Source organism: Fusarium proliferatum (genome assembly GCF_900067095.1).
Source record: "Fusarium proliferatum ET1 genome assembly, contig: FPRO_scaffold002, whole genome shotgun sequence".
Classification (NCBI taxonomy): Eukaryota; Fungi; Ascomycota; class Sordariomycetes; order Hypocreales; family Nectriaceae; genus Fusarium; species Fusarium proliferatum.
Window position 1 is genome coordinate 1,216,375 of NW_022194791.1, and position 20,448 is coordinate 1,236,822.

General features: G+C 49.6%; 7 protein-coding genes across 7 annotated transcripts; 3 read left to right on the plus strand and 4 right to left on the minus strand.

The window, feature by feature from the left end:
• Nucleotides 1-151: 151 nt before the first annotated feature.
• FPRO_03379 (uncharacterized protein) lies at nt 152-929 on the plus strand (the record flags this gene model as incomplete). The annotated part of the gene is made up of 3 exons (XM_031226415.1): nt 152-189; nt 259-708; nt 761-929. The coding sequence occupies 3 exons, from the start codon at nt 152-154 to the stop codon at nt 927-929; spliced, it is 657 nt and encodes a 218-aa protein (XP_031076954.1).
• A 1,091-nt stretch (nt 930-2,020) lies between these two features.
• FPRO_03378 (putative rcd1 protein involved in sexual development) lies at nt 2,021-3,288 on the minus strand (the record flags this gene model as incomplete). Its single annotated transcript, XM_031226416.1, has 4 exons — nt 2,021-2,204; nt 2,260-2,635; nt 2,687-2,842; nt 2,916-3,288. The coding sequence occupies 4 exons, from the start codon at nt 3,286-3,288 to the stop codon at nt 2,021-2,023; spliced, it is 1,089 nt and encodes a 362-aa protein (XP_031076955.1).
• A 1,101-nt stretch (nt 3,289-4,389) lies between these two features.
• FPRO_03377 (uncharacterized protein) lies at nt 4,390-8,041 on the minus strand (the record flags this gene model as incomplete). Its single annotated transcript, XM_031226418.1, has 3 exons — nt 4,390-6,419; nt 6,469-7,099; nt 7,259-8,041. The coding sequence occupies 3 exons, from the start codon at nt 8,039-8,041 to the stop codon at nt 4,390-4,392; spliced, it is 3,444 nt and encodes a 1,147-aa protein (XP_031076956.1).
• Nucleotides 8,042-10,664: 2,623 nt separating this feature from the next.
• FPRO_03376 (uncharacterized protein) lies at nt 10,665-12,784 on the plus strand (the record flags this gene model as incomplete). Its single annotated transcript, XM_031226419.1, has 2 exons — nt 10,665-10,858; nt 10,906-12,784. 2 exons carry the CDS (start codon nt 10,665-10,667, stop codon nt 12,782-12,784), a joined length of 2,073 nt encoding a protein of 690 aa, XP_031076957.1.
• A 1,326-nt stretch (nt 12,785-14,110) lies between these two features.
• Nucleotides 14,111-15,137, plus strand: FPRO_03375 (uncharacterized protein; the record flags this gene model as incomplete). Its single annotated transcript, XM_031226420.1, has 4 exons — nt 14,111-14,223; nt 14,275-14,410; nt 14,459-14,796; nt 14,852-15,137. The coding sequence occupies 4 exons, from the start codon at nt 14,111-14,113 to the stop codon at nt 15,135-15,137; spliced, it is 873 nt and encodes a 290-aa protein (XP_031076958.1).
• A 1,153-nt stretch (nt 15,138-16,290) lies between these two features.
• Nucleotides 16,291-18,025, minus strand: FPRO_03374 (uncharacterized protein; the record flags this gene model as incomplete). Its single annotated transcript, XM_031226421.1, has 3 exons — nt 16,291-17,232; nt 17,283-17,734; nt 17,797-18,025. 3 exons carry the CDS (start codon nt 18,023-18,025, stop codon nt 16,291-16,293), a joined length of 1,623 nt encoding a protein of 540 aa, XP_031076959.1.
• Nucleotides 18,026-19,178: 1,153 nt separating this feature from the next.
• FPRO_03373 (uncharacterized protein) lies at nt 19,179-19,316 on the minus strand (the record flags this gene model as incomplete). The annotated part of the gene is made up of 1 exon (XM_031226422.1): nt 19,179-19,316. One exon carries the CDS (start codon nt 19,314-19,316, stop codon nt 19,179-19,181), a length of 138 nt encoding a protein of 45 aa, XP_031076960.1.
• Between the last annotated feature and the right edge of the window lie 1,132 nt (nt 19,317-20,448).

Consider the following 20,448-nt stretch of genomic DNA (forward strand, 5'->3'; position numbering starts at 1 on the left):
GTAAGCATCTCAACTGCCGACTTGGCGTGGTACTACAAGCAAACTCAATTATGTCATCCATTTAAAGCATCCGCTCATACCAAAACATCAGGCATCTCAATTCACTCAATTCACTTCTCTTCCTTCAATTGAACGTGAAAACAAAGTGAAAATGTCAAACAGTCTGCAATACATCTTCGGTGGCCCCAAGTACGTATCAGCACCTACCACAAAGACAAGCTAGTACCAGTACCTAGGTAGCTAACTAACATCTTCAAGGGCTTGGGACAGTGGTCTCTGGACAGCCTCAGACGATCGCGTCCGCGGCGGCTCTAGCATCTCACACCTCTACACTCACCCCACGCAAGCCAAGTTCTACGGCCATCTTGACACAAAGACCCTCGGCGGCGCTGGCTTTGCTTCGCAGCGCACAGTCGGCGACCTGGCCCTCGATCTCTCCTGCACAGAGGGCATAAAACTCTCCCTCGGCTGGGACAGCTCGGATCAGACTTTTACCCTCAACGTCAAGGACACCATTCCTGGAAAGAGGGAGGATGGGCGAGATGAGGCTGGCGTGAGCTGGGAGTATGACTTCAAAGCGCCGGAGAATGGAGGTGAGATTTTCATGAAGTGGGATGAGTTCAAAGCGACGTATCGTGGGAGGGAGGTTGAGGACCCTGAGCCGTTGAAGTTGAATGATATCAAGAGAATATCTCTCATGGCACGAAGGTAAGTTTCCATGTTCTGAATTCGAAGGAGACTCGTTGCTAACGTTGAGTAGCTTCTTTGATAAGCAGGATGGAGACTTCAAGCTCTATGTTGACTGGATCGCTGCTGTCAAGAAGGATGATAACGACAGCGATGACGATGGTGATCTCAAGAAGCATGCTCTTGAGCAGCGATCTGACCCTCGTCCTGTATGGAAAAGGCTGTTCTGCGGTCTTTTGTAATTGTATTAGATACCTCCACATTTCTGTGTGTCACTCACCATGACATGAATTGGAATACACAAAAGCATTGTATCACGACCAGGGTTCTCTCCGTCTCCATGGCTTGATTATCTCTATCAATGTTGGTAATTCACTCCTCATGGCACTTTGTGTTCTGACTTGACGGTTACCCGCAACTACGAGAATCCGGCTGCACTTCTTGATGGAATCTTGTATACAAAATTTGAAGCAGGCCCCAAGCACTTTGAAAGCCTATGGCCACAGGCTATGGCGTCTTATGGACTGTGACCTCCGAGTTGTAGAAATTGCTTTAGCTTGATACTCGTGACTCTGCTGTGCCGATTCGAACCACAGATGATAACGGTTTGCCATCATGACTTACACTCCGTGTTTTCTCCCAAGCATCACCGATATCAACTTTGAACACATCTTTTATAAAGCTGCAATTCTTACAACATACACCCCTAAACCTGACCAACACCGTGTCTCTGATGCACCATCCAACGCCAAAACACCACCAAACCAGGCATGTTAAAGACTTCCATGTGCCTCCGCCCAAGTCTATCCAGCGCCTCTCCAGCCGGCAGTCAGTTAGCTATCCTTGTACCTGTTACATGAAACCCCCTAGTAACCACCCGTAGATCTTCCTTCGTATATTTAGACTGAGCCCGTTTCAGAAGTGTCGTTCCTATCCGTCTCCAGCTCGGTCGTTGAGTGGCCAAGATGCTAGATGGAAAAGCTATGTAAGAAGAACGATGCGCCATGCCTTACTGATCCGCGACAGATCGATAGAAGCCTCTTTACCCATTTCCGAGGTATGTGAAACAGAATGCAAGTCCCATAACCGTTAGCGGCTTTGGAAGAGAAGTTGGTCTAGTTGCTCTGCTGGAGCTCTGGACTTCTCTCGGCGCTTCGAGCCGGAGGGGTTGCGGGTATCAACGATGCAATATGCTTTTGATCCCTTCGCTTTTCCCAGAATATCATAAAATAAAAAATGCCCGTCCTTCATGAATCGCCGTATCAATGCACAAGGGGTATGTATTGTCACAACGGGAGGCTGAGTAGCCATCCCGGTATTAGTCTCTCCGCTCTTACATGCCGGACACACCGCCAGAGTTAGGATCCGCGACGTTGTCCGATAAGTTGATAAGCAGCTGGGCAAGGCATCTCTTGGTCGCTGCGTCATCACGGAGAACGGACGAAAAGGTAGCATCACGGAGTGGCTCAGGAAGACACTGACGCAGAGCCTCACGAGCGCGAGCGTTGTCACTCAACCTAAATGATCATCGATTAGGCCATGAACAACAAGGTAGACACGTGCTTAACTCACCGAAGGAAGCACCTGACAACGTGCTTGAGGAGACGAGCGGTCTGTGATTCGACAAGTTGAGCAACCATGTTGCTGAGGACTGTACCAACAGCATAGAAACGCTCGTATGTAGCACAGATGTAGTTAAGGCCGTTGTCGTCCAAAAGTATCTTCTGAACGATGAAGATGGCTACGGTCTTGCTAAGTTCCGAACCTGTCTCCATGATGCGCAAGCAGAGAGGGATGATCTCTGTGGTCAAGAGGAAGTTAATGACTTCAGACGAATCGTTCTTGACGAGCGCACCGATGACACCCAGGCTCGTGAGCCTGAGGTACTCGAAAGGCCGAGATTTGGAAGTGGTGTTAAGAAAGGGGTAGAGGAACAGAGGAATGTGTGCTATAGATCGTGAGCCATGCAACACCTGAATTTGAGCCACGATATACGCACCATTGAGGAACAAGGTCCTTGTATCATTGTGAGAAGCTACGCACTGGAGGAGGGCAAGGGCATTGCACACTCTGTTTGAGGCAGCTGCGGTAAGCTGGGATGGGTTAAGAAGAGTATAAACTGAAATGATCTCTTGGAGGAGAGAGGTCATGACACCTGAGAGACATGTTAGCTGGCTTCTTCCACCTGCAAGCCTGGCAGCCCAAGACAACATGGGTTGGGCACGTACCGAATGAATGCCACAATATGAGAGCCAACTCGGGGACCTGCTCGCGCTTTTTACTAAGTTCCAACAAAGCAGCCTCCCGAGTGTTCTCGTTGAGAAGATCGGCTATGAAGGCCATGGTACGCCGGTTGTCCTCCGAGACATTGCTGTGATCGGCATCCTGACCGTGGCCGGGGAGTTGACCTGCGCCAGCAAGACGGTTAAAGTGCTGCTGCTGCTGCTGCTGCTGAACGGCGGCGGCGGCTGCAGCGGCTACTTGCTGTTGCTGTTGTTGAGTATGGGCATGATGCGCGCCAGGCTGCTGGTGCATCCAAGCCGAGTCTCCTCCCTGAGGGTTGAATTGGTGGTGTCCGTAGACGTGCGCCGCTGGCATCATGTTGGGCGTATTGTTTCTTGTTCGACGGGGTTCGCAACGGAGGTTATGATTTTATGACTTGCAAGTCGAGCAGTACTCTTTTTCGTTAATGATGTAAGCTTGGCTGGAGTGTCGGTCGATGTTTCGGCGCAGCGAGTTTGAGATCGGGTTGATGAATCGAGGGCGCAAATGCGGAGGTACACGAAACACTTCCAATGGGTGAAGGGGGAATAATCGGTGAGGAAACTAAATTTTGTCGGGGAAAGGACTGTATAATATCTGCCAACGGTTCTTTTCGACTAGATTCCAATCGATGAGGACTTTGTTGTATCGTCGGGGTGATAGGGAACAATAAATAAGTGTGAGGTTCAAACCCAAGCAAGCAAGGTGAGATCGTTTGGCGGGTTGGTTTGTGGTGGTGCTCGCAGGTGCTACTGGGGCAAAGAGCGATTCATTCGGCTTCTGGTGATGGGATTGGTCAGCCTGCTTCTCATTATGGAGCTCAGGCTGCGATAGGTAGAACCGGATGTGCCATCGGGACTTGACGCTTGGACCACAAACAAGTATCCTTGTATGCGACAATGGCGCAAAAGTCTACATGGCCATGCAAGTGCGGGGAGGTAGCTCTCCCATGCCAACCTATCACTATAAACAATCATTGTCAGCCTTGTCCTACCCAAGCCTTGTCACAGCTCGATCTGTGCCCCAAGGACTCCAGGGTTTCTGAGTAACAATGGAAACCACGTATTTCAGCGTCATGGCCAACAAAGTATAGTTTACCTTGGTCAGGCAGTCTCAGTCATGTTTAGCATAAAATCTCCAATTACATTCATAGGTTTTCTCCTAGCTCTTCTCCAGTACTTCCTCTCTATGTAAGTGCTATAATAAATCATTACCTCGATGTGCTTTCTTTATGACGACCCATGCTTACAAGTTAAAATAACGAAAAGCGCCATCGAACTATACAACCACCCACGTGCTTAGAGCCCTCTGTCGCTTGAAATTCCCTGCGGTAGCCAGCCATGCTTCACGTCTACGAAACAACGCAACTCCTTCCCAGTGCTTGCTTCAACCAAACTCCTATGTTGCAAATTTCTTCCTATAGAAGTGCTAAACGATCGCTTATAGCCTCAATTCTCGAAGAATATGGTCCGCCATGCTCTTGTATTGCCACGTGTTGCCTGTCAATCGCTTGAACTGAATGCCGTGCAATGAGAGTAATGGGACCTTTACGATAAAAATCTCAAACTCCAGCACCATGCTTCCTCCAAGGTCGCTTTGCACTTGCGTGCTCGTTTCTCCCGGAATTCGCCTTGATGGACCCCCATTCTTGCCAGGAATACTGTCGAATGAGGTCTCGGAGTTGGAAAAGCTGCGGTCTCGATCAGAGCGTCCTGGCGTTCGTGGTGTAGTAGGAGGCCGTTCTGAGTCGCGGAACTCATCCCGCTCACGCTCACGCTCACGATCGTCTCCCCGCATAAGGCCGCCGAAACTGAATCGTCGCTTGTGCCCTGGTGTCATGCCGGGACTCGTGGGAGGGTCTTGCACCTTGTTCAGATCAATGCTGGGCGAATGGCGACAGTTGAAGCCGCCCTTGATCTCCGTATACTCCACATTTAACTGCCGCAGCACTCGCTTGATATCGGTTCGAATCGCAGGTACTGACTTGCCAGATGTCGTCGATACGCTGAAAAGTCCTTTCAGGAACACTGGCTTGGCAAGTTCTGTGTCGTCTAGTCGGTCTGTGGATACACCACTCTGCTCTAGTTCTTGATCTGTTTCTTCGGGCACATTGGCCTCTTGAGCAGCCTCTCTTCTCATGCGACGCTGCTGGATACTTTCCCTCCTAGCATGGCCAATAGACTTGGCCCTCAGGCTCACGGACCGGGAGTGTCCGTGGGCACGGTGTGTGCTGGAGGAATCTTCATTTGCGACAGACTGATCGGAACCACTGGTTGCTGGAGGGTCTTTTCGCCGTCTCAGGTCAGCCGAGTTGACACTCGTCGACCGCCCTAGGCCACCTCCTCTTCTGTTCTCCCTTGAACCACCTGCAGACATTGGTGGGCTAAGGAGTTCACCATGCTGCTGACCGCTCGCGGAACGGATTTGTGAGTCTGACGCATCCTCTCTGTCGCGACGTCCACGACGGATACTGAAGCTCTTGCGGGGTGCCAAGGGAGAAGGCTCAGCTGGTGAATGGACTTGTACCACAGGAGGGTGCGATCGGTCTTTGTCTAGACGCTCAGGGTCCCTACGCTTGCGTGTGCTGAACCTACGCAGAATACCAGCTGCGGTGCCTTCCTTCTTTTGAAGTTGCTCAACCCTTGGCTCGGCGGGTGGCGCAGGGGGAGGCTTCGGTACTTCGGGCATGTCGTCTTCGCCATGTGTCCTCGCGCGAGGTCTGCTTCGTCCACCAGTGGGTTTCTCACCAGGCATTTCATAAGCGGCAGAGTTGGTGTGGGCTGCTTGAGGTGCCGCAATCTCGGGCATCGGTTCTGCCTCCCTTGCCTTCTCCTTTTCACGGATCTCACGCTCCTTTTCTCTCTCCCGGTCCTTCTCACGTTCACGTTCACGTTCTCGCTCTCGCTCGCGCTCTTTCTCCCTCTCCTTTTCCTTCTCTTTCTCCTTGTCACGTGTTTGAGCTGCTGCTGGCGGAACCATATCAGCATGGTCGCGATCCTGCTTCTCCTTGACGAGATAGTATATGGATACAAGAGGACTAAATGCATTCATAGGATCGTTGCCGATCTGCAGTGCCTCGGAACTAGGAGCCGATAATGTATCGCGGCTGTTGCCAGAATTCCTGCGCTTGTAAAAGTCAAAACCGAATGGTCTCCTCTTTTCAGCATCCTTGGCGGGTGGAGGGAGCTCCTTTTCTCGTTGATAGAGCTTAACGGCGCGCTGATACTCCTCTGATTCAATTATTTTGGTAAGTTGTGCATTTATACTTTCCGGTGTACCAAAGTTAAAACCTTGCATAGCGAGAATTACTTCTGGCTCCAGTGGCGTCGTTAACGGTTCGCGAATGGGCAGGTAGTTATCGGGGGGACCGTTGAAGCCTTTAGCCATCCATGGATGCGTCATCACCTCCTGCATTGTCGCTCGCTGTTTGGGGTCCGTCACCAGCATGCGGGATAGAAGGTGTTTACACTCTGCAATTCAGTTAGAAAATAGTACAAGAGCAACACCTCAGTGACCTACCGCTTGACAGCCATGCGGGATAATCGACAAGACCTCTCTTGATCTTGGCGTGGAGCGCGGGCATGCTTTGGTCATCGAATGGAACCTTGCCACAGACCAGAACATATAGAACAATGCCAAAACTCCATACGTCAACTTCTGGGCCAGTATAAGCTCTGGCCTGCAGCAGTTCGGGGGCAGCAAAGTATAAGCTCCCGCAAAAAGTCTTGAGATGGCCGCGCGGAGCAAAGAGGTTACTTAGACCAAAATCGATAATCTTGATGTCGCCCGTCTTGCTGATAAGGATGTTCTCAATCTTGAGGTCTCGGTGGACGATGCTATTTCTATGTAAATAATCCAGAGCACTTGCGATCTGCCGACTAAACTTTCGGGCTTGCTTCTCTTTGAGCTTGCCATGCGAGATGATGTAGTCAAGCATCTGGCCGCCGTTGACGTATTCGAAAAGCATATACCAATGGTGGTTGGTACGAACCACATCGTGAAGGGCGCAGATGTGGGGGTGATTCAGGAGGGTGCTGATAGCCGCTTCACGGGCAGTTCGGATTTCCTTGGATTGATCGGCGCGTTCCTTGTCGGCACGAGATTGGTGGCCATCGTCTGTTGAGCCACGAGGGATAATTTTGCAGGCGACCTGGTGAGGTGTGATTAGTATCGTGGAAATTTAACCTTGATAGGCATCATCACGGCCTAGACATGAGGGGCAGATGGATGGATGAATGCGAATAGCCGAATGATGCAACAATGCGCAGAAGTAGGCGACATCAAACAAAAGAATAAATCCAAAACACACCTGTTCACTGCCATCCTCCTTTCGGGCGAGCTTAACCTTGCCCATGCTGCCGGCGCCAATGGTCTTGCCTAGCATCCATTTTCCAGATTGAGTTGGGATAACGGTACGTGATCTCGCGTGCTTAGATGTTGAAGTTCGGGGTGGCGCGTCGGCATGGCCATGCTGCTGAGAAGCAGTTCCATTACCAGCGCCATTACTGGGAGGGTTGGCGGAAGGAGGCATTTCGGGATGAGGGCTGTGGTGGTTGTTCTTTGATCGAGAAGAGCTCCGTCGATGGGCCCGCGAGGGATCGGGGCCCCTGGCCGGGGGTGGTCGTTCCTTGCTCGAGCTTCTTTGATGGTTGGCGGATGCGGCTAAGCGTGAGGATTCGTAGTCATTTTGCGGTACAGGTTGCGACTGGTGAGGACGTGAAGATGAGGTAGTACGCTGATGATGGTTATGATGAGGGGGGAGATGTGAGTTGGCGGCGTTTGAGCCAGAGCGGGAGTGAGAGTGGGAATGGGATTGAGAGCGGGAGGCGTAGGCTTGGGACTGGGATTGGGAGCGAGATTGAGAATGTGAGTGTGAGTGTGATAGCTGGCGGGTGTGAGATTGGGTATAGTTGGCACCTGTTCCAGTGGGCGTGGCTGGTGCAGGCGCTGCTGGGGCCGCTGAAGCGGAAGACGAGGGAGGAAAAGAGGGAGCTGGAGCCCGACTGGAACGAGAAGACCGTGTAGACTGAGTGCGACCAGGTCCTCTCGGTGATGCATCAGCAACAGCAGAAGAAGCTGTCCTTGTTCCCATTGTTGCGAAGCTAAAACGCTAGCTATGCTATGCTATGCTGTGTTTCGATGCGCTGTGCAGTTGTGAGAGACAGACGGTGTAAAAAGGCGGGATGTCGATGAACTGAACGGGTCCCTTCTACTCTGGGGTTTGTTTGCTCAAAAGGGCAGTGAGCTGTCGTTCGCTTGCTGGAGCACCAATGCCTAAGTTGGTAGGCAGGGAGGATGACCCGGTCTGAGTCCTTATTACCTAGGCCTTGAAAATGGATTGGAGTAACAGATGCCAACGCAGTCGTAACGTAGTCGCAATTGCTGTCGAATACTAGCAAGGCCCTTGGTGTTTCTGCTGGCCGAGTACGACGTGAGAGGTAAAAGATCAGGATTACCTGGTTACTATCATGGGCTGAGGGCTCTTCTCAGCTTGCGATTTGCGATGATGAGGGGGTGTGATACTGGCAATCGCATAAGAGACCGAGACCGAGACGCAGACTCAGACTCAGACACAGACAAAAAGGTGCTTGGAGCAGTTAGGTCGAATGCAAAGCGAAACTGCGCTATATGCAAAAGAATGATAAAAGTAAGACAAGGTAGAAGTGCCGTAGTCGTAGTCTTGATTTGATATAAACCAGCAAGTAGTGCTACGGCAGTGTAAATCCGAGCCTGGTGTACGGAGATGGGAATGAGATATAGTAGCTGTTGGCAATGAAAGGCAAGGCAACGCAAGTATGCATGCAAATAGACAGATGCAAGAGGATGAGAGAGTAAAGATTTCAAAACCTGACAAGCAGATCGAGTAAGAAAGACAGCACAGCGTCTGTCAAATCCCAAATCGGGGGGCGGGTGAAAAAAGAAGCAGCTTATTAGGTACCAGATTCAGATTGGATAATGGTATTGTAGCTAAAAATGACTTGGTCCTGGCGGACAGCAGCAGCAGCGGCGGCATGTCCCATCTGCTAACCTGGGTTCTAAACTCTTAGATGCCCAGGATAGACCTGGATGTCTCCAGCTGCGAGCTGCCGAGACTTCACCTACCACCGTCCAGCTGTCTCTGAGCTACCCAACTAGCACAGCAGGGCATCTCAATCGTTTCAGGGGACCTTCCACTTAGCACGCAGGTAGCTTCATCTTTCCACCAACGGTCAGTCCTTGGGTGGAGATGAGATATCTCGCTCGAGCTGAGCTCTCATTTCGCTGGACTGTGAGGAATGGATCTCTTCACTTGCTAGTCAATAACCTTGACGACATTGTCGGAGCCACTGGTCTCTATTCGAGTTAGTGGTCAACAAAGCCTCGATCGAAAGCCGTTGCACATGCTGCAATTGGTAGACTTTGGACTGTTTCGCTCCACGATATCTCTGACCGTTACCAAGCCAAATTCCCTGTTTGAAGCAACAACAAAGCCAAGAATCATAATCCGACGTCAGCTACCCAGCCAGAGCACTGCATTTTTGATCTATCAAGTGGATCTGTCGCAAAGTGCTGCAAATTTACGTGGCTGATTAGACGAGGGGCTGGAGGCTGGGGTTTCAAGGTTGGATATCAGGCCTCGGAGCTCAAGAAAAATTGCGGAAATATCTGTTGATTACGTTGGGTTATGCAATTCAATTAAGCTTACTATGGCATCTTTGTGATTTACAAGAAATCGTGAACCTCAGTTTCATACCCTAGTTGGACATAGTTGGGGCTGCGCTTCTTTTCTTCTATCCTGCAGACATGCTCCATCTCGTCTCCTTTTTGCGGTAGATGTGTCTTGGAAATCATTGGGCTGGAATGCGACAGTTGTTCCAGAGCCAGAAGAAGCAAAATCGAAGCAGCCACAAGCCGGGCGAGTACATGAGACCTTGCTGCTTGTGTGAAGTGTTGGGTATGATGCGATGTGTTGTGATGCAACACATCCTTGTCTCGTGTTCACTAACACCTAGCAATCACCTCTACCTAGCCAGCCACCGTCCTCAGGCGGAATGCCAAGCCAGACCTTCAGCCGAGGGTTCCTAGATAATCACCAACAACAGCCCATCAGGCGCAAAGAATGCCTCACCGAGTCACGTCTCCGAGTTTAGAGGTGTGAGTCAAGCCTGAAACCATATCCGTAGAGAGATGGAAAGACGAATAGCCTTTTTCGTATTGCTCTAGGATAACTCCAAGCCATGGCTGTTAGGGAGGACTATGACGTCTCCGAATGAATATGACATCGTTCATAGTTGAACAGCTCTGGGAAATTGTTTCAAAGCTGCGCTTCTGATGGTGTCCTTCCACAAATGGAACGTTCCTCGATTGACAACGTTTCACACGCGTGCACTTGCATACCCGGCGCTGAAGAATCTCAGTTAGACCGACGTTCTCCAACTTTTGATAGAGCCCCTGTCACATTCTAAAAAAGGTCCATGGTGAACGAAGCCTGACCAACGCCAGGGCCCCCCAAGTTTTAGGGATGGGATGGGAGAAGCCGCAACTCTGTTGCTTATCGATAAGCCCAATTTGACGTCGCGACTCCAATTGTAGCTTCGCGACGACTCAAGCTTCTATCCTCATCGCAAACTCTCTAATAACATTGAAGATCTTCTCGTTCTCCACATGTTATGACATCAAGGAACAGCATTCGATGCTTTTAAGTAAACTACGCGACACGCCGACATCCCAGTCTCATGTCATATAAACGCTCCCGTGCGACCTACGAAGCCGATCTCCATGCACCCTTTGCAACTTTCGGCACTCCTCTGCCCAATGACCCTGACGCTCGAGATGATGGCTCCTTCATTCCAGTATGGAAGCAGGAGGTGAGGGATGAGCGAGGTCGAAAACGCCTCCATGGCGCATTTACCGGCGGATGGAGCGCAGGGTTAGTACATAGATCTCTTCCCCAGGACTTTGCGCTGATTTTAGCAGTTACTTCAATACTGTCGGATCCAAGGAGGGATGGACACCGTCAACTTTCGTTTCGAGTAGAAACAACCGCCACAAAGATGCCAAGAACCAATCGCAACATCGACCAGAAGACTACATGGATGACGAGGACCTTGCTGATGCGGCCGAAGCTCAGAAAGTCCAAACTTCTCAAGCTTTTGCTGGTCTTGGCTCCTCCGGTCAGGATCCCAATACAGGAGGCTTGATGGGCTTGCTGAGGGCCGAAGGAGATACCATGGGACTGAAGTTGTTGCGGCGCATGGGATGGAAAGATGGGCAAGGCATTGGCCCCAAGATTCGGAGAAGCGCCCGCCTTGAGCTGGGTGATAAAAGCTCTCAGGCTGCTGAAACACATTTGTTTGCTCCTGACAATGCAAAAATGATTCAGTTTGTCCGCAAGAACGATCGAAAGGGACTGGGCCATGACGGAGAAACCAAGTTGTCGAGTTTAAATCCTATCACGTCCGCAGCAGATGAGGATGAGGATGAAGATTATTCTCACGATAATGGTCTCCGGGATTCCTCTTTGCTCTCGCAGAAATCCAAGACTAAGCCTGGCCGAGGCGGTATAGGAGTGGGCATCTTGAATGATAATGGCTCCGATGAGGAAGATCCTTACGAAATGGGACCGAAGATCAGATACAATCGTATCATGGGCGGTGATAAAAAGAAAAAGAAGGCGAAGAAAACAACGGCAGCAATTAACCCTGCTCTTAAAAATGCGCCTGTTTTTGTGTCTCGAACTGCTCGAGCTGGTAATGGTCTTGGACGGTGTCATGATGGGCGATTACCACTCGATGGGTTTGTACTCGCCAAAATTACAGAAGACTTGTCCGATCTCTTTTTGGAATACGCACCGCCTCCGGTTCCAGAAGGATGGGCGTCCTCAAAATCTCCTATAGACCAAGCCAATCCTTCAGATTACAAGTCAACAGCAGATGCTGCAAAGGCATCGACTCATGATGCAAAGTCTAGAGCAGCCCTTCTTGGAGAGAAGAGTCTGCCAGGAAAATCAGTCTTCGATTATATCACGAGCTCAGCACGCGACCGACTTGCTGCAGCTTCCGGGAACAAAAATCTACCCCAGGGTTTGGGAGAGGTTCCAGAAGGATTCTCCATGACAGAAGAGGAAAGACAACAGCAGGTATGGGATGAAGCACCCCAGCTGGATCGTGAGACAGCCATTGCAGCTATTTCTCGAGGCTCCTCTGGACCTTATGCAGACAATGAGGAGAAAAAGGCGCGGTATAGAACTTATCTGGAGCATTTTGCAACAGGCAGCCAACCGCTCCCCTACAAACCCAAGGGCATGGCGTTTGACGACTTTGCCAGAGAATTGTCGGAATTCCACAATTGCGCGAGGATTTTCAAACCGATGACAGGGTTTATGGCGTCTCGATTCACCACGGCGAAGAAACCAGCAATCGTTTCAGCAAACGGATCTGAGACAGATCTGGTGTCGAAACCCGAACCGAAGATCGCAGATCCAGCAGAAGAGGCAGCCAAAATCGGCATGTATGGGCAAATGACTCGAACAGTCGAAGACTTTTATCCAACAAGACTATTGTGCAAGCGGTTCAATGTCAGGCCGCCCGCGCATTCTCAAGCAGAGGCTGAAGCAGAACCTGGCTCCGGGACGACAAGTCGTGATGGAGGTTCAGGACCCAGGGAAGATGTCAAGATGAACTCAACATTCCCGGCTGGCGGCATCAAGTCAATCGAAGGAGCCCCTACAAACACAACGGCGCCAGCTCCTGAGCCCGAGGCCGTCATTGATCCGCATAAGAATGAAGCAGTTGAGGGTAAAACGGCACACGATGAAGTTCTTCGGGCAATATTTGGAGATAGTGATAGCGAATAAATAATCCCATCCATAACTAATCGCATGTCATTGGTCACAAGACGGTTGATGAATTGTTTCAGCCACTACATATCCTTTCAACGACCCCGTTGAACCCAAAACACAGCACTCGGAGTTGAGAAACTTGACATTAGGCTAATGTTTTGCAAAAATCTTTAATAGCCCAAAATTTCAGAACTATTACCCTCGTTCATGGATGATTATCACCACTCATCTCAAAGATGAATGCCAAGATTAGGCTTACAACTCCAGCGCCTCTAGCGCCGCCGCTCCACTTAGGTGAGCGGCTAGGACCCTGTTAGTACCACGGACAGAGCTCTGGTTGGCTACTTTAACTATATCGCGGGGCTCCAATTTAGTGTCACTCAAGCTTGGGGGGCTCACCTCAGGGGAGTAGCAGCCGCCATCGAATGAGGAATCGCGCTGCCCGTTGTTCTTCCAATGTGAACCTCGCTCACGCATCACATCGCATCTATCACATCACATCGCCAGATATCCAATACCTTAGACAGAGCCTCGAAACACGACGAGGCAGCGACTTTCGATACGAGAAAGAACGAGAGCCATCCTGATTCGGCTGTTTTGCTTAATTTCCGCCAACCTTTAATGTTTCGACTCCATCACTAGACTGTTTACCTTGCCAACCACCTTTGGAATCAACCACACCCATCCATCCTAAATCGACTGCTCTTTTCCCGCTGCTCCTTTTGCCGACTTGGGGCAGTCTCGTCTTTGAACGACTTTGTTTTCTCCTAGAAGAAAGCCGCCATCCTGTCTGAATTTCAGGAAGCTGGAATTGGACCATCAGTGTCCTTGGAGAAGAAGACGCCGTCACCAGACTCATCAAGACCGCCAAGCACGCGAACAACATCAAGCCATCATCGCGAACCAACCCCCGACGACCTCAAATCCGCCAAAGAACCGGAATCACACATTCTTTTGAGTCGCGATCAATCACCTCCGCCGCAGTATCCCGCCTCCGAACCTTCAACCTCTCGTCCTCCCCCCTTCTCGTCGCTCTTTACCTCCCCGCCGCACGACGCCCACGAGCGTCCCGACAAATTCGTCGCTTTTACCGCTCATTCTCCTTGCGAAGCAGAAGCATCAGGCTCAGCTGCACCAGCATACGAATCTTCGTCGCCTAGAGAAGCTCTCCCCTTTGATCCAGATCAAAGCACTACTGCATTTCGCGATCCAGTCGCAGAGACCAAGCGCGCGCTTCCTCGGGATACCAAGGGAGACTCCAGTCGCAAAGACGACGACGCAGAACCGCCTCCGGCTTATTCAGAAGAGGGCGATAGTCCCCTTTCCACATTCTCTTTCCTAATGGCTGCCGCAGGAGGAGCTGCGAGTATCATTACTCAAGTGCAACAGGGTGGACCGCCTGTTAGCACTCTTGGAGATGTTGGTGCTGATGAGACGATTGCTATGGACCTAAGGTGAGCGTTACAAGCGGGTGGTTATCTGCCAGTATACTAATTCTCAGATAGGGGCACAAGGTTTTATCTCTCTAGGGACGAGCTGCTTACTTTGCCCGAGTTTGTGCTGCTGTCTTTGTTCCCCAATGGATTATTCCCTGAGGGCCAAATGGGCGGCTTTGCAGACGGCGATGCAGTGCAAGTCGACGTAAGCTAATGTCTCCCTACTATTGCAAACAGTGGCTTACGAAACTAGTACGACCCAGCTTCACTTCAGTATATGCTTGACTTCTTTAGGGACGTTGCACAATCTATCCCCACAGATGGATCACCAAATGCGTCTCAGGATGAGGATACACCTTCTCTCGGCACTTCGCGTGACGACTCTAAGCGAGCCGGTATCATTGTGTTACGTGAGGACCTCGACTTTTATGCTATCCCTCCACGAGCGGATATTGGCCCGCTTGACATGATTGCCGTGAAACGGGCAGCTGCAGAGGCTTTGCAGCGGCAGAACGGCATCTTTTCGGGTCTCAAGCGAAGCGACGAGCCGGGTACTACTGAGGCCCACTTGATCGAGATGCTGACGGCAGGGTAAGTTCACTATCTGTGTTGTTGATAGCTGGTAATACATGCTTACTTGTACTAGTGGCTTCAATCATGATGATCGATGGGGTCATCGAGCTGGTGAGCCTAACAAGGCCGTCATCTGCAGTCTGGCTCTTGCCCGTCTACGCAGCGACATCCGGGGTAACGAGATGGGCACTAACGCTGTCGGTATGGCCCAGAAGCTTCTGCTCTTCTGGCGTAAACCTGCTCGGCGATGCTGGTGGGAGGGTGTCGAGCTCGAGAATGTTGCAGGTGTAGAGGGCAAGCTTAAGGTCTGGATCCGAAGAGTATGGACCCTCGAGATGAGTGTTATTGGCCTGCGCTAGACCACGATCTACTTCTCCTCTCTACCTAGAGATCAAAGACCGTATAACCGTCACCTATTTCTTTTGTCTATCACACTTTGTGTAACTTTGTTTCCTCCCGCATTCCCCCATGTTTTCTCTATTCCCCCTCCTATTAGGTCATCTTATTCCCCTTTTCCATTTTTTCTTTACTATTTCGTCTTCGAGATGAGTGTTGGTGGAGGTTGGTCCCATACAACTGGGCAGAGCAAAAGCACATACGCGGAAGGAAGAGAAGGTTTTTGGTCCATTGAGATTCGCAAAGGGCGGGCGTCAAGGTGCATGGAATCTGGGGGTTCTTTGTAGACCTCCTATATTTTTTCTTCTCATGTTTGATATACAGCACAGGATTAATCCAACTACACTAAGACCATGCGTTTCCCTGTGTGTCACGCTTCAGTGCATGCGTGAGTAGCGTTTGCCACCACATAGACTTTCTGATCCTCATGTTCACGGCAGCTCTTAGACCAAATAGGGCTATGCTTAAGGCCGAGTTGTTCTGGTTTGTTTACCGCGGGTTTTCAAGTTTTCCGTCCTGGGAAACCCAAACTTCACTTGGTTGCTCAAGGCATAACGCTTCAGAGAAAGAGACGTTTAAGCCGCGTGAAACTTCAGCAACGACTCGATAATGTAGAGTGTGGTGAAACAGACTTGGGAAGAAAATGCATGCGTATTATTACCTTGCATAGACTCTGAGGGTTTTAAGCTTGGTGATGTGTTCTCATTTCACGTCGAAATGGTGTCTTTAAAACGACAAGACCCTAGATGTTTTCATCAACCTCTCGAAGAAGGGAATTGAAAGACTCAGGACGAAGGTAATGACCACGAGGGAGCATACTCTTCGCTAAAACGGCGCTTTCCTCATGGAAACTGCAAATTAAAAAGTTACACTGGTCATCTCTGTTTCGTTGTGGTAGGATTAAACCCAATGCCAATGTACAGTTCAGATAATTACATGCCTTCGTAGCGTTGACGCTACACCTATTAAGTCTAAAATCTCTATGGTTTTCCAAATTGTTCCCATAGTAGTACATGAAGCGCAAGATACATCTAGTATCAAGTGTCGAAACATAAAGAAGCAGGGAGGCTACAGTGGTCAAGTGGATTCTCGACCAGTCAAGAGTAATCAATCTGTCTATGAACGCTTGGAAAGCTGTACCATAGGTCCATCTCTGATAGCAACAAAGATATCTCGCAATTGGTACTGATCAACAGTACGGCGTCCTTCGATGGCGTCGGGACTACCACCTCCAAGATTGCTGCTGAAGTCACGTCGGATCTCAAAGTGGTAAACAATCTTGGCCAGAGCCAGACTCATCTCGAGATAAGCTAGGTTCTTCCCGACGCATCCTCGAGGACCTGCAGAAAAAGGCATAAAGGCGCTCTCAGCGAGAGAGACACTCTCGGGGGAAACACCAAACTCATTCTTATCGTCAACGATCCAACGCTCGGGACGAAACTTGAATGGTTCGGGATAGATATCGGGGTTGTGGTGCATGCAGTAGGACGCGGTGCTGACTTTGATGCCCTCAGGGATATACTCCCCATCGACGAGAATGCCACCTTCTTGGACTTCTCGTGAAAGATCGGCTGGAACAGGAGGGCTCATGCGCAGCGTCTCGTCGATGACAGCTCGGAGATATTGGCAGGAGTAAAGAGCTGGGCCACCCTTGATGTCATCCACGGTAGAGAAGGCAGACCTGACCTCCTCCGCAAGCTTTTGTTGAACGTGAGTGTATCGAGAAAGGTAAAAGAAACAAGCGGCAAGACTTATAGCAGAGGTATCAGAGCCAGCTATGATAAGAGACTCGCTCTCACCAAAAAGCTCATCTTTGCTATATCCCTTTCCAGTGTCAGGATCCACGGCCTGGAAGAGATAGTGGAAGAAGTCTTTTCGACTATCGCCTTTCTCCCACAAGCCCCGCATGTTGTTTTCGACTTGGACTCTCTCGGTGAAGCACTGCTCAACAAAGGCCTGCCACTTGCTGAATGCTGGAGGAGCTGCTGCTGCAAGAAGGAAATCCAAACCTCGGGGCTTGAGCCATGCCCAGAGAGGAGCGAAGGGGGAGTAGGCAATCTAACGTACAGCATTAATAAGAGATTCGCCTTGGGTGTGTTGGATCTTACCGGGTGGATTGTCGACATAAAGTCAGTCATGAGTGTTGGGATATGTCGTAACTCGCTATCGTGCTCCTTCATGCCAAACGATTTACCGAAACACAACTCTCCAAGGGTATCGAAGATGAGATGATCCGCCCAACGAGCCATGTTCAAAGAAGGCGACCATTTCTTCTCTCCAATCTCTTGGTCGAGTAGCTCAATCCATCGGTCAATGTTGGAATGGATGAAAGGTTCGCAGGAGCGCAGTGCTTTGTCAGAAAAGGCGTGGTTCATGACCCGCCTCTTTCGAGCATGCATGGTCTTGTCAATAGTGTTCCATGTTGTCATGACATGGACATTGCGTGGGTATGTCTTATAGTACTCGGCCTTTTTGACATTTGCCTTGTTGTTGAAAATGGTCCTGAGGCCTGTGGGAGTGTTGATCAAGACACTATTGGGAGTGATACGAAAGGTTGGACCTACAGGCGTATTTGTTAAAATGGGATGTTCTGATAACTTGAGGTATTCATCTAATGCTCACCGTATTTCTCTTGCAGCTGCCAGAACCATACATGTCGATCCTGTCTGAGAGTGTAGTAGTATGCAGGGACTGCTGAGATACGTGCCCAAAAGGGGCCAGGATATTTGGCGAGGGGATCAAAGTATAATCTGTAAACCACGACAGCGGCTACATAGCAAAAGGATAGAAAGATAATCCCCCAGACAATCTGTGAAGAGGATAAAACGGTCACCGTGTTTATGATAGCCATGACTTGTGCTTGTCTGTTGTAACAACAAGACTGAAGGGAGAGCACTTGCTACGAAAGAGGTGGTCAGGCTATTAAAGAGATCGGTAGGTCCCAAGATGTGACGACAACATGGATTGAATTCTATCGTAAAATGACCTGTAGCATTGCGGCCTGTAAGTAAGTACATAGTATGGGTGCATATGATCGATATTGTGCGTGGCCTGGTCTGGCCTGTGGAGTGTAGTGTGACGATAGGAACGTTTGGACTATGTGGCTGGCTGCACATACACCCCTTGTCAATCAGGAATAACCCCTTTCAGCCATTGCGACTATCGTGTCGTTCTGGCTGACTTGAGAGAGTGATGGAGGGTGAGATTGAGACTGAGAATGGAGGTGCGCTCTGGTCATGGTTGGACTGATCAAGTTGGAACAGACGTTGTACTATGTATGGATGTTTGACGTTGGAAATATTTGACATGTTATTAACCCTCTTCCTTTGCAACTCTGTTGGTTCATGACTCAACCCTGACTAGGTCAAGCCACCGACCGTGAACTTGGGCATATATGCCGGCCTCTTAATTGCTTTTTTTTTTCTTTCTTTCTTTCCTTTTTTTCACGTTGCACATCTTGCTTATAAGTGAGGCGGACCACAAGCGACGTGGTTGTTGGTTGTTGCAGCCACCAAGCGAGTATGTACACTTTTAAGCGCCTCGAAACGGCAGTATGCATGTATATCTTGGCACTCGATGTCATTATGCAGAGTCCTTTTTTGTAAGACCTGTTTTCGTTCTTTATTCTTACTCAATTGTTCGCTTTTCTGGCTTACAAGTCAGTCTCATATGAGTTAAGCATTCATTGCCTCTACGGCAGGCAAGCAAGTCAAGAATATTGCAATTAGCTAGGTACCCAATGCCTTTTAACTACACATGCATGTATAGAACTCCAAAAGCCTTACTCGCTCTTCAGCTGGCCCCGTCAAAAACTAACAAGACATCTTTCGCCGCCGCCGCCGCCGCCGCCGCCGCCGTAGCCTGCAGGGCCTCAATCAGCCATCACTCTTCTGATGACGACTGAGAAAAGACCACGCGCCTGTGACGCGGTGGAAGCGGGGCAACCGTGAAGTTCTGTGGGAGGAAAGTGTTAGTTTTATGTGACTTTGGGTTGCTTATTAAAGTCAAAGACGTGAATTCGTGATTGCATTGGCCTCGGCAAATGCGTTGTCTATGAGATAGGCCACATGATCAAGTGAGCAAATCAGCTGTAACATCGGTGAACTAGCAATATAACTTAAACAAGGGGTCTGATCACTCATGTTGTCAAGCTCGATACGAGATAGTTGTGCTGTTTTATGTGGATTTTGTCTTATTGGTTTCCGTCAATATGAAATCAAGTCAGGCTGTAAAGTTTTATCCAAATTGCGGCCTGAACACTTCTTGTTTATGTACAGCAAGTTTCCCCGGTCAATAGTCTGATGTTTATAGAGTAGCAACTGAAACCTCGTCGAATTCTGTGGGATCTGATACGAAGGTCTAATCCAAAAATTGGGAAAATGACCTGTCTCCCAGCTTAGTGTCATAGCACAGAGCTAAGGCAACCTTTGAATAGGGGCTTTTTTTTTTGTTTTTGAGGCTTTCCGGTTTGGCCAAGCCATAAAAAGGAACTTCTGGTTCTAGTGAAGTGGCGAATCGGTGAAGCAAAGCGTCTCCGCAGGACAGGATAACATATCAGGCATCAATACACATTCGTAAAGCAGTTATTGAGTACCTTGTGCTGCGAGTTTAGGCGATGAAGAGGACATGGCGTTGTGACTGCGGTAGTAGGAGTGAGATAGACTTTGTTCCTGCATATTATAGACTGGGGCGTAACACTCAGACCTCACGCAGCGTGACAATGATGATCGAAACAAGAATGGTTTTGTGATGACATATCCAGTCGTGTTTCAGTCTAAAGGTCTGTGCCCATCTCGGTTGAGATCAAGTGACCCAACTTGGCTGTACCTATTCCGATAGGTTAATTGTACGCATTGATATCAGACGTGAAATCATTGTTCCAATCTTGAGGTTTATCATCCACTCGAGGTCGAGCGAGCCATTGCAACAGCAGTAGGTTAGTTAGTAGTTATCTTGCTAATGGCTAATTGTTGTGTGGCTTATTACTTTGATAGTGAGTGGCTCTTGGTTGGCTTAACTAGACTCGGTCTGCTTCGGTCGAATCAACCATAGCGTTGTGTGGCTCTCTTATAAGAAACCAACACGAGAAAGGCATCATGTAATACGTCAAACTACAGAACACGGATACCTTCAACATCAACTCTCAGCAGAGCAGATCACGCTTCATGTGCATTGAACTCTAGGATCCAATTGAAACAAAATGTGGTCTCAATCCACGACCGTTAAAACGATGTTTCCCTTCTCGTCCTGGGCAGGCCGAATACCCTCTCCATC